This window comes from Corvus brachyrhynchos, unplaced genomic scaffold (genome assembly GCF_000691975.1).
Source record: "Corvus brachyrhynchos isolate BGI_N302 unplaced genomic scaffold, ASM69197v1 scaffold48, whole genome shotgun sequence".
Lineage (NCBI taxonomy): Eukaryota > Metazoa > Chordata > Aves > Passeriformes > Corvidae > Corvus > Corvus brachyrhynchos.
The window spans coordinates 3,595,591-3,607,893 of NW_008240027.1; the positions used below are offsets into that span (position 1 = coordinate 3,595,591).

General features: G+C 46.0%; 1 protein-coding gene and 1 long non-coding RNA gene across 2 annotated transcripts; one reads left to right on the top strand and one right to left on the bottom strand.

Moving 5' to 3' along the window:
- Window positions 1-6: 6 nt before the first annotated feature.
- On the top strand, window positions 7-1,358 carry LOC108448985. Its single transcript, XR_001865078.1, has 2 exons — window positions 7-100; window positions 419-1,358. It is a non-coding gene; the product is annotated as an uncharacterized LOC108448985 (long non-coding RNA).
- A 280-nt stretch (window positions 1,359-1,638) lies between these two features.
- On the bottom strand, window positions 1,639-12,286 carry NASP (nuclear autoantigenic sperm protein). Its single transcript, XM_008640776.2, has 14 exons — window positions 12,050-12,286; window positions 11,147-11,257; window positions 10,553-10,633; window positions 10,290-10,387; window positions 8,683-9,567; window positions 6,790-6,872; window positions 5,794-5,870; window positions 5,589-5,662; window positions 4,377-4,565; window positions 3,992-4,158; window positions 3,529-3,582; window positions 3,364-3,435; window positions 2,315-2,446; window positions 1,639-1,810 (listed from the first exon to the last, which is right to left on the bottom strand). Exons 1-14 carry the CDS (start codon window positions 12,097-12,099, stop codon window positions 1,757-1,759), a joined length of 2,127 nt encoding a protein of 708 aa, XP_008638998.1. The 5' UTR covers window positions 12,100-12,286; the 3' UTR covers window positions 1,639-1,756.
- Between the last annotated feature and the right edge of the window lie 17 nt (window positions 12,287-12,303).

Consider the following 12,303-nt stretch of genomic DNA (forward strand, 5'->3'; position numbering starts at 1 on the left):
CCACGCAGAGCAGACGAGGCCATGGCTGCACCCCCCCATCCTCCCACCCCCCATAGCCCCTCCACTGCCGCCAGCCCTGGCTGTGCCAGAACTTTTTATGGTAAGAGCCTCAGCCCTAGGCAATTTCCAGCTCTCCAAGGAGGGGAGAGGGGAGATGGGATTGGGCTGCCAACTGGGATGGAATGATGGGTGTGGAGGTACAAGCTTGGGGACATTTGGGAACTACTCCCTTTGCTGTGGTTGGGGATAGGGCCACTGGGGCAGGAGGTGAGTACCCCCCAGTGCTGGACCAAGGGTGGGATTTGCTTTGCACACGCAATGGCACCTGTGAGGGGATGGCTGGGCAGCTCCTGCCCATGCCTGGACAGGACAGTGCCAGGACCCTTCTCCCCTTGACATCACTTTTTTCCTTTCCCAGGAGCCCCCTGGGCCTGCGCTGGGGCCTGGCAGCCCCACAGCCCATGTGTCCCCTGGACTCCCCCTCACCCCCTTTATGGCCCTGGAGGACCCTCCTCCTGCTCAGGAGCCCCCAGAACAAGACAGGGCTCCCCAAAGGTGAGCCAGGAATGGGCCATGGCCCCACTGGACTGCCCTGGCACCCCCTCACCACCCTGGAGTGGCAAATTGGGGCTTTAGTAACTGTTAGGGTGATGAAGGGATGGCAAAACCTGTGTTCAAGCTGCAGAGATGGGTTTTGGGACCAGGATCCTACAGTGGTGGGGTGGGGGGAAAGTGTATGGGAACACTGCTGGGACCAAAGAGGCTCTGGGCATTTCCGCAGGAAAAGGACAGGCAGCATCAGGCAAACGCCCAAGCCAGCAGCCACATGAGTTACACAGCTCAGCCTCCACCTCAGGGCTGAGCCCACAGCCAGATGAGGGTTTCACTCTGCTCACAATGGTGGTTTAGGGACAGGAAGAGGGCACAGAGGGGCACAAATTCCTTTCCCTCAGGTACAGCCCCAGATGCAGCCCTCCCTGGGAACCAGCAAAAGCCACAGCCAGCCTTCCAAAGCATCACAGGCCGTGGGTTATGTTTAATAAATGGCTTCAGCTCATTGCTCTTCACTTCTTGGCCTTTTTTTATACACACACACACACACAGAGCCCAGGGCAGGCTCCCAGCCCCACCTGGGACTCAAGCTGTCTGAGTGGACAGCCCTGCCCCTGCCTCAAACCATCAGCACCTGCTCCTGGCACCCCCTCCTGGGTGCAAAGTGGAGGTTGAACAGAGCTAAAAATACACAGCAACAAGGCCCAGGATGTTACAAAGCTCTTTATCAGCCTTCCCCACTATCTTTAGGCTGCTCAAAGCTGAGGGAGGCACCACTAGAACCCACTTCAGGCTCAGCCTTGAATGAACAAAACAGCCCCAGCTGTGATAAGGCTCCAGAAGGAGAAAAGGTCAGATCCCTGGACAAGACTACAGTGAATTCCATGCAATGCTCTTCTTCCCTGCAGCAGCCAGCCCTGCCTGGCCCATCCAAGCCTCTGCTCCTGCCTCAGAAGGCAGATGTGGGTGGAAATGCTGAAGCTAAAGGGAGCACAAGCCCAGCAGTGGGCCAGGGCTGAGACCTGCAGCCCAGGGGGAGAGCCAGGAGCAGAGGCTGGAACCTGTCACAGGAGGAAGGTCAAGAGAGACCATTTGCTTACAATCTTTATTGAAGTCATACAAAAGTTGCCAAAAAGTGAAAAAATACACTATATACAAAACCATTTTCCTTGTAAGGAGAGGAGTGTCCAAGGTTAAAGAATTATCATACTGTGCTTTCAACTGCAGCCCCTGATTCTGCTTGTGGCCTTTTCTCTGTCTAAAAGAGAAGATAAGGGTTTGTTTTTAAAAGACAAGACACAGTCTTACAGCACCAACTCATGCAGCAGCCCACAGGTTCTGTAATTTAAAGATTTAACTGACTATGTGAGCTTTGATGGTCTCCAGAGCCCAACACTACCCTAAAGCATTGACAGTAACAAGTACAGCCCAGGGGTCAGTAATAATACCGGAACATTAAAAATTGGGGGAAGACCCTGTGCTGGAGTGGAGTCCAGCAAAAAACCACCCAGAACCTGTTTGTGTCCCACCCCACAGGTGACAAGGCCCCACAGCTGGGCCTGTCCAGCCCACACAGGGTCAGCACCACAGTACAGCATGCATCCTGCCCACTAGGAATATTCTTCATCTCATCTGGGAAACCTTGTGAAGGCCAGCGGGCAATAAAACCAGGACATCTACCAGGCACACAACAATCCCTGAATAGAGAGGGGGGGAAATAAAATAAAAAACCACTGCCCAGACTCCTGGCTCAGCTGCCCACCTCCTCTTCCATTTTTTCTGCGACCTCATTTCCACTGGGGACAGTATCCCCACCACCACCATTGACAGCTGGTTCTGGTTTAGATTTCTTGGCTTCATTGTCTCCCTGATGAGTCTCCTCCTCTGGTTTCCTCTGAAAACAAAATTATGTATAATCTCTACTAAGTACAAATCAAAGTTTAAATATTTTTGAGAAATTCAGCATTAGATGTCATTGCACATCATCTACCCAACCTCTGCTTGCCAGGCTCAGGACAGACTTCCCAGGGTTGGGGTTTAACCAGAGCTTTGAGGCTCTGGCATCGAGGTCTCGACCACAGTGACACTGTCTGGGTGCCAGGATCTCCAGACCTAAATTATCCTCAGTTATAGTCTGGCAAGGAAAGGAGCAACCACTGAGCCTGTAACAGTTCAAGGGTAGACTTAGGCCATCTACAACATTTGAAAGCACCTAAAGCAGCTCCAAATCACTCCAGGCACACCTGAACTCACAGGCCAATGGAACAGAGGCAACATAAGAGTATCCCCTATAAGATCTTAGCTTTAATCAGCAAACACTTCTAGAGAACATGTAACACTTAAAGGAACCAAGTGTTCAATACCTGATCTCTTTAAGAGGCAGTTTATAATTACCACCAGTGTGGCTTTACTATTTATTAAGCCCAAGTTCCCATTTCCTTTTGGAAAGAAGGGAACCCAGCCCAGCCTGGTTGCCTGCCTTTTCCTTGGAATCTGTAGGTGACCCTGCTGCTCTTGAGGGCCCTCAGCAGAGGAAGCTCTTGTTCAGGGAACACCTGCAGAAGCTGCACAACTGGGTCAGATTTACATCAGCGTGCATCGGGCAGGGTGCTGAACCACCAAGAATGGTCTCCTGATTGGCTCCCAGTGGAAAAGAGTTTCATACACTACTGGTTTTACTTTTGGAATGTTTTCCCATTATACAACTAAGTTAAGAAAAAAACTCTTAAGACAGAAAAAAATCTAATTACACAGAGCAAGCCAGTAGTACTTCAACAAACTGCTTGTTTAACGAATCATTTCTGGACTCACCTTTTTCCTGACTAGATGAGAGATGTCTGTTACACACTGAGATGCACCATCAGCTGCTTTCCTTACTGGAATCTGATACAAGACAGACACTGACACATGAGCAAATGCAACCAGTAATCCTTAGAGCAGACGAGAATTAACAACATCCATTTTTGATTAACTTACTGTGGAAACAGAACCACTGCCTTCACTTTGTGCAAAGCCAGATGTGGTTCCAACCTTAAGAAAAGCAGAAAAAACAGACTGTGGCAGACCATACATGTGAGCTTACTGAGATACAGAAAGCCCAAGTCCTTCATGTCCCACCACTGGCTTCTGCACTTCCGCACAGGACAGAGGCAACACGCGCTCCACATCTGTCTGACCCATCATTTCCAGGCCTGATACATTAAATGCCACAGAAGCCTATCAAATTCCTTCTCAGTTTGGAACAATTAGTATCAGGGTACTTAGTAAATATCCTCTTTAGATGTCAGCTGCCTCAGTTTCCTTCTCACAACCACAGCTTGGTAACACCTGTGAGGAACCACCAGCCCCTGATCAAGTCTGAGCTCCTCCCATTACTGATTTACTTCAAGTTCCACTGGAAGGAGGGTTGGCTCAAAAGGAAACCACAGGACACACTCACCAGAGTTGCTTTCAGTCCCAGCTCAGCTACTCTTGCACTCTTCTGTGACTCCTTTGAATCTTCTATCTTCTCTTTAATTTCAGGAAGCAATCCCTTCAGTTCTTCAATCTCCTTCTCGTCCTCCGGGGAGCCAGTGTCTGCCTTCTTTATTCGCTCGGTCAGTATTGCTGGGGTGAAACAGTTATCAGGGCAAAACACCTCGAGACAAAGTAACTGTCCAGTTACCAACATCCAGAAGCAACTATCTGCTAACAAACAGTTTTAAAAATTCTGCCCTTGCTGTAGTCTGTCATTGCTTTTAGATAAAACATGACAGCAGACAATGAGCACACCTCACTACTTTGCCTGGAGAAAACTCACTAGGCAGCTTCAGAATTCCACGTACCCAGTCTCTTGTCTATGACCTCCATGGACTTCCCGAACTGCAGGACAGCCTCGTCGAAGTCGCTGTTGTAGTGGTAGGCCAGGGCCAGCTGGTAGTGGCTCTCAGCCAGCAGTCGGTCATGAGCCTCCAGGTACTTCTGCTGCAGGGCCAGGCAGGCCTGGAACTCCTCAATTGCCTGTGTGTAGTTTTCTACAGGAGAAAGTCCCAAGGTCTTTACAAACCTCAGTAATTATCCACAATCTAAACCCTGGTTTGGTTACTCCATGTTTTGTTACACATCATACAGTCTGCAAACAGAACCATCACTGAACACAGCAGTGCTGGGCTGCTTTTAGACCATCAGGTGACAACTCTGCCTCCCCTCAGAGACTGTCTAGGCCAGTTCCTCTGGTTCTCTCACGAGTGCTTTGTCTAATCTCAGCACAGAAAACTGAGCAGACAAGTCAAAGCAGGCACCAAATCCTCCTGCTTTACCTGCTACCAGGAACTGAATGTAACTGGTCACAACTGCAACATGGATCTGGAGCTAAGCAGAGTCCCCTACCACCTTCCTGTCAAGCTCTCCACTGAATGTGTTCTAGTGACACAAGACAACCCTTGCTCTGTAGCCCTGGCCCAGAAACCTGTTGGATTATTTCCAATGCCTGTCCCAAAGAAAGAGTACATTTGGATTTAACAAGATTAAAATGTGTTTTTAAATGAAAGGCAAGCAAGACATTACACAGCACTAACCTGGGGCTTGCTTCCCACTCCTTTTTTCTGCTGTGTAACACAAGAGTCTTTCCTGACTATAGCCTAGGATTTGGGAAGGGCTAAGACAGTCAACTATTTTTCATTTGCAGTCTTTTTGTTCTGACAGTGGCATGGTACTGACACCTCTTATTAATTAAGCTCAGTGACAATTTCAGTAAGTCTCTCAAGTTCATAAGCAAGGTTTGGTCACTACAGAAAGCAGAACACAAGGCTGGTTTTGATCTGGCAACACATTACTTCTTACGCAAACTTTTTTCCACTGCTCTGCAAAGGCACAGACTATCCTATTTAAGGCACCAACCATTAATTCCAAAGCTTCTCACATGGCTGCAACTATCATGATCAGTCTAATTTGTTCTCATCCTGACTGCCTTAACACATCTGCTAATTTTAAAGTACAAAATCCAGTGACAGAAAGCGGAATCAAACACTTCACACATGACAATTAACATTACTTACCAGATTCAATGCTAACTTCTCCTAACTTCAGATGAGCTTGAGCTGCATGGAGCTGAGCTTCTTTTGTTTCTTGTCTAAAGCAAGAAGAAAAAAAAAATTTACAAATTCTGATCAGAATATGCCACATTCAGTAACTGGCTGTGCCACCCTCCAATTTACACTGAGCTTCTGTGGCATATACCCAAATTAGTACTTCAGTCTTTACCTCTTGTAAATGACTTTTGCTAACTCCAGCATGTCCCAGGCTAGCTCAAGATTGCCAATTTCATCCTCCTCACTTTCCTGTAAAGACCAGAAGTGCATGAGACATTAAATGATTTGGTCACAGATCACATCAAACACCACCACTAAATTCCTAATCGGTGTTGTCACGGAATCAATTTCTGCAAGAGGCAAACCATTTACCACTAGAAGAAAAAAAAAAAAAAAGAAAAAGAATCTGCAGAAGAGGTTACTGTATCAAGCACGATTTTGCCTGGAGTAAAGATGTTTCAACAGAACACAAACTCACATTGTTTTGTGATATGCCTTAACTTTTTTTCCAGAAATAACAGGGCACCAAGCACCCATATTATCTCAAGAGCAAGATCTTAGTTAAGGTGCTCTTTAGATGAACCAAATAAAGTTGATGGTCCAGCTTTTTTTAATGAGCCTTTGAGCTTTGTTAGAATAGTCTGAGAAAGGGACAGACAGTTATCTACAATGCTTAGTGCCACTCTACAAGGCTGCAGACTTTTCCAGGCATTTTCACTGCTACGTCAATGTACATCTCAGGTTTGAGGAGCACCACACTTAAACAATTCCCATCCTAATCACAAGCTTACTGGACTGGACCAGGAGCATTCAACATGTACAGTGAAACAACAAGACAAGCAGAGAATTAACTGTTCCAAGTAACTCCAGTGACAGGCTGGAGCAGCTCTCCCTGCCTGCCCCACCAGGCCACGTTAGCTCAGCACACCACAAGCATTTGTGTCAGAGCAGCTGAACAAACCCAAGTTTACAGACACAGCTGAGCAAGATGCTACAATGCAGACAAGGCCTAACACTGGTCGTTCCTAGGCAATAGTGGCTTTCAGAAGTACTTTCCTACACAGAACTAAATGAAACACAAATGAGCTTTTAGAAGGAAACCAACATGATATTTAGGCCTATACTGCACCCTTCCATGAGCACCCGTGTCAGAGCTCAGCAACCTCACCTTGTCTTCCACTGTCAATTCATTCTCCTTCTCATCTTCAGCTTTATCATTTTCTTTATCTTCCTCTTCAGATTCTTCTGTTTCTAGAAAGTAAGTAGATGGATGAGCACACTTCTTGTTCCTGTGCTTGCTCGACAGGGAGTCAGGCAGAATATGTTATATCCAACCCTCATCCTTCCAGTAACAGGTTAGAGGTGTGATGTAAGAAGAGCAGATACATTAGATTCTCAGCATCAGCAGCCGTCTTGCTGAAACTCTTCAGCACTGTAGACTAAAGTAGTCCGTAAGTTCAACTTTTTACCATCTACAACAGAAACTTACATAGAATTTAGTTCTCACAAATTTGTTGTGAGCTCCCACTGAAGCAACAAGATCCTGAGCAGCCCTAGAGGCACTGGCCAACTGCTGACCTTCATGCTACGGAAAACAAGTGTTTTCAGCAAGATAGCTGCCAAGCTGCACACAAATTGGTCTGTTTCTGAGTTCATGTTCCTCATGTCAGGAATTTAAGTGCCAGTGTTAATGAACCTCCTCTTGTGTAGTACTAATTTGACTTCTGACACTGTGCAGGAGCATCACATCTTCCATTCTACCAGCAGAAGACATTCTGGGAAAATGTGCAGTGAAGGAATATGGCTAATAACTTCAGAGCACTGGCTGGGCTGCAGCCGTAAGTCACACACTTAATTCCTACATCAGAACCTCTGATTGGGTGGGGACTAGAGGGCCTGTGAACTCACTAGTCTAACTCCCAAAAAAGCACACACCTACCACTGAGAGGGCCAAAGCTGTAAACATGAAGACACCTTGTATAAAGGTAAAACAGAAGAGATGACAGACACTAAAATTTAAGTAGTGGGAGGAGTTTGGAATGACACAGCACCAGACCAGGATGTTCAAGAGGGTCCTCACACTACCAGAGTTGGGGCAAAAAGCAGCAGTATGTGTGCATAAGCAGCCTTTCACTGCTGAGGATGAGGAGCAGGTAACTACTCTTAGCTTATTTTCAGTCATCCTCTCTCCACACAGACACTGTGTTAGGTCACTGCTCCACCACTGAGTGTTCACTGTGCTTAGCAGAACAAATCCTTCCAGGGTCCAGAACTGTTTAGTCTGAACATCTGCCACTCCTGAAGTAAGGCACTGCCTGTGAAGATGAGCTACTGACAAGCAACTTGCAATTACAGCTCATCAATTAACTTGTGCAATAGAAGGCACAGGCCCACTAAGGCAACAAAGTACTACTGTAGCAAAGGGTGCAAGTCTTACTTCAACAGAGTCCTGGAAACACCTATAATAAAGCAAGGAAGCAGAAGGGCAGAAGCTGGACAGTCAGAAGACTGTAGTAGAGCAGCAATAAGCCTTCAGCAAATCAAGTTTAGATTTTCCAGCTAAATTCTCGCTAGCAATGACCATCAGAAAGACTCAAATGAAGAGTTCTTTTCCTCCACCAAAAGTAAATGTACTTCGTTATGTGTTCAGCTGTTCTTGTTTTTTTCACCACCATTTAAAAATAAAACAGAGCTATAACCAGAGGCAATTTGTGCTTCAAGTTATGTGAAGGTTAGTGCAATACACCCAGATGCATGCAAGTGAACATCCATTCAGTATTCTCCACCAGCCTAGCCATTACTTACACATTTCACAGGGCTGTCAGTTTGCTTTCAGGTAAGATTTGCTTTGCAGTTAGTTAAGCGTTAGTCTAGAGAAACTGAGACTATTCACTATTCCTTAAAACTTTACTTGGATGTAAAGTCCTTCAAGAGCCCCTTTACTGTGCCTTTTCCTTATTCTAAGGCAAACAGAAAATTCTGAATGGAACACTTTTTACCCATTGTTAGCCAAATCCATCAAGTCATCCACCCACAACTACTTTTCTCCTCTCAGTGTTACCTTCTCCCTCTTCCATCAGGTCATCTTTCTCTTCTTTTTCTACCTTAGCACCTTCACCCTCTTCCATCAGGTCAGCTTTCTTGTCCTCTTTCTCTACATTAGCAGCAACTTCAGCCTTTTCTTCTGTGTCATTAGGTGGCTCTTTGCCCTCTGTGGGCACAGGTTCATTTGAGGACTCTGTCTCTTTAGATTCACCTGGTTTCTCTTCTGTAACTGTCTCTACTGGCTCTTGTTTCTCTTCTGCCTTCTTCTGTTCAGCTGTCTCTGTTTCCTCCTCTGCAGCTTCTCTCTGTTCCACAGCAGCTGCTGCCTGTGCTTCTGCCTTCTGTTCTGCTTCTGCCTTCTCTTCCACAGCTGTCTCTGCCTGCCCTTCTACAGCCTCTCCCTTCTCCACAGCTGGCTCTTTTTCTGTTGCTTCTGCTGCCTTTTCTCCTGCCTCTCCCTTCTCTTCCACAGCCACTTCTCCCACTTCAGCCTCTTCCCCAGCTGCCTTTGCCTCCTTGTCTGACACTTCTGTCATTCTCTCCTTCTCCTCAGTTGCCTTCTCTACCTTGTCCTCAGGCACCATCTCCTGCTCTTTTTCTACCTCCTTCTCTTTCACAGCTGCCTCCTCTTCCACAGCCTCCTTTTCCACAGGTACCTGCTTCTTCTGCTCTTCTGAAGATTCTTCTTTTCCCACAGAAATCTCAGTCTTCTCTTCAGGCTTTGCATCCTTGTCAGCAGCTGCTTCTTTGGGTTTTTCTTCTGTAATCTCTTTCATTTCAACATCCTCTTCTTTGATTTCCTTCTCAGATAGTATTGGAAACTCCTCCATGGACTTTTTGGCCTCTTCCTTTTCCCCCATGGCGTTATAAACCTGTTCTCTCAACTCCTCCCTTGCTTCTTCTACATGATTGAGGAAGCATAAACATTTCTTCGAGTTTAGTGATAAAGACATTAATGGGCACTGACAACACCACCCTCAGACCCTCCAGTGTGTTTTGTTACCAAGTTGGATAGCATTCCTAAAAGCTTCATTTTCCAAGTAGAAGGAATTAGGACACAACCAACATAGCCACTTGATCTAAGCAAGTCCTTCCCCTTCCCCAGACTGCAGCATTGCAAGCGGCCACTCAAGCAGTGTGCGGTTGTGCAGCAATTTTAGTCACAGCTAAGCAAGAGGTGCCAGTGCTTTAACAGTCTGGATGGACAGGAATTCCTGTATCCTCTCCAGCTGCAGGCAGTATAAAACAGCCACTTTCTTGGGACTTTTTACAGAGACTCTGACCTGTGGGTCTACACACACTGTACTGCTACAAGGTTACAAAGCAGTTGGAGTCAGCGGTAAAGCTTAAGAAAGCAAGTTTGAATGCAGTGTTTCAGGACATGGACACCTGGTGACCCTTTACACATGCTTTCAGTGACCAGCTCCTTGCAGATGTTTTACAGGTTTTGCTCATCTTCAGCAAGACTAACAAAAACCAAACAGAAAGTGAGTCCATTCAGACTGCCAAGAGTTTCAACAGAATGATTCAGGCTACCCAAGATACCAGTGGACTAAACTTGGATCATTCCAACAAGAAAACACAGCCTGGTGCCTCCCTGGCAGGGCAGGCAGCTTTACATACCATCAGCAGCTGGCAATGCAGAGTCATCTTCTGCTTTTTCTCCTTCCTCTTCCACCTGCACCCCTTCTAAGGCATTTCCCAGCACACCATTTTCCATTCTAAAGGGAACAGAGGTTTGTTATCCCTTGGATCTTTTAATACCATCATTTGAACTGCACAAGCTGCAGTGCCACAGCCCATCCCACCCAGGGCAACCCTGTCCACAACGGAGTGAAATCTGTTACATCAGACAGACTTCACCAAATAACAAACTGTCACCATACCTTGCCAACTCCAGGAGAGATTTTCCATAATAAAAAAAAGCTTCTGCACACTCATCCGCTGTCTCACCATACTTTTTACCCCTACAAAAATAATAAATAATTATTTGCCTGTGCCTACTTTAGATTTGGATATGTGAACTTGAATGTTAAGTATTCCTAGACAGAAGGATCACTTTCTTAGCTCATCTCCCATTGCTTCAAACAAATAATGAATGCTTCTCTCAGTTAGATATGGCTCTCAAACACCCAGCTAAGGAAATTAATCTATAACCCAAAAAGTACTATTCTCAGAGACTGATCAAGACTAGTGAACAAGTTATTAGAAAAGACACCTGCATAATGAATTATCAGATCCCTCTCCCTCCTTAGGGAACTGTACTGGTAATGCTTATCACAAAAGCCATCTAAACTGCACATCAACTACAGCATTCTCCAGCTCTTGGGTGACTTTGAATAGTTTGTCCTCTCCTCAATTGCATTATAAATTATAAACGTGTTAGGTAAAAATCTGAATCTTTCTTGCATAATCCACATCAGAACAGCCAAACTGAAGCCCAAGCCCAGCAAAACCACACAGAACATTCTACTACTCACAGCAAGCTCGCAGCTTCCTGGAATGCATTCACAGCAGCTGGAATATTTCCCATTACCAAGTGCTTCTGTCCCAAACCCAATAGTTTCTTTGATTCGCCATCCACATCCATACTGGAGGAAGGGGAAATAAATCAAATGCAGGATTCTGTTAGCTTTCACAGTAATTACAGCTTTCAAAACTTAGTCTGCTTTATGGAATAGTGAGTTGCATATATTACAGTGGTTGGAACTACCAGGGTAGGCAGGATTTGTTTGGTCTTGTTTGTGTAAATCTGGAACAACTGACAGTTCCAATAACAAAGGGAAGACAGGAAAATTTTATCCAATCACTGCAAGAAGTATCAGAATCTGCTATGACAAAGGCTGCAAGAGAACATACTTTAGGAGTTGCACACCAACACACCACAGAGCATCAGTGTTTCAGACTCCAGTGCTAAATCAAGAAAAAGAAGAACAAAGCCAAGTTAAAACTTTTCACAGCACAGCATGGTGCATCTGAGAACAATGAGACAGATGCAAGTGTCTGTTTCAATTCAGTGCATCTCGCACAGCTTCATTTCCAGAAGGTCCAGCCCAGCATCTCAGACTGGGACAAGAGGAGCTGCCCACAGAGGAGTACCATCTATCACATGCCAGCTGCATACTTGTTCCTCTCCAGCACTAATTCGAAACCCGAGAATTTCAAGGACAGCTGGTATTGGTGTGTGTATCAGTCCTTGAAAGGGCTTTGCTGCACCAGATTTGTGCAAACCACTGGTGAGCAGAAGTTTTCAGCACCTACAGCATGCATGTGAGTTAAACTCCAAGCCTAATAACCGATTTGAAGGATAACCTTTGTGTTTCACTCAGTAGCTCTGGGATTTCATGTTATTTGCTAATTGACAGTTCCAACTCCCATCTCACCTGTCTGTTTTGTCTGTGGATGTGGAAGGAGCTGCCAGTTCCTCTTCCATCCTGCAAACAGAAAACCGAATGTTTGTTTATTCACGTTTAGAACTGGCCACCTATTTCACAGCACGAGCTCTAGGGGCTGCGAAACCAGAACCGGGAGTCCTGGATCAGAGGTGCCCATCCACCCCGAGTGGGCTCAGGCTCCTCGGTTTGGTGTTTATTGTTGGAAGGGAGGCTGCGAGGGGCTCTGTCAGCCCCTGCCCAGC

Excerpts from the sequence above, each read along its gene's own strand:
- NASP (XM_008640776.2), bottom strand. The coding sequence starts at position 12,099 with ATGGAAGAGGAACTGGCAGCTCCTTCCACATCCACAGACAAAACAGAC. Across the intron at positions 9,568-10,289 it reads TGCATTGCCAGCTGCTGATG|AAGAAGCAAGGGAGGAGTTG; the intron begins GTATGTAAAGCT and ends TCAATCATGTAG. Across the intron at positions 5,871-6,789 it reads AATTGACAGTGGAAGACAAG|GAAAGTGAGGAGGATGAAAT; the intron begins GTGAGGTTGCTG and ends TGGTCTTTACAG.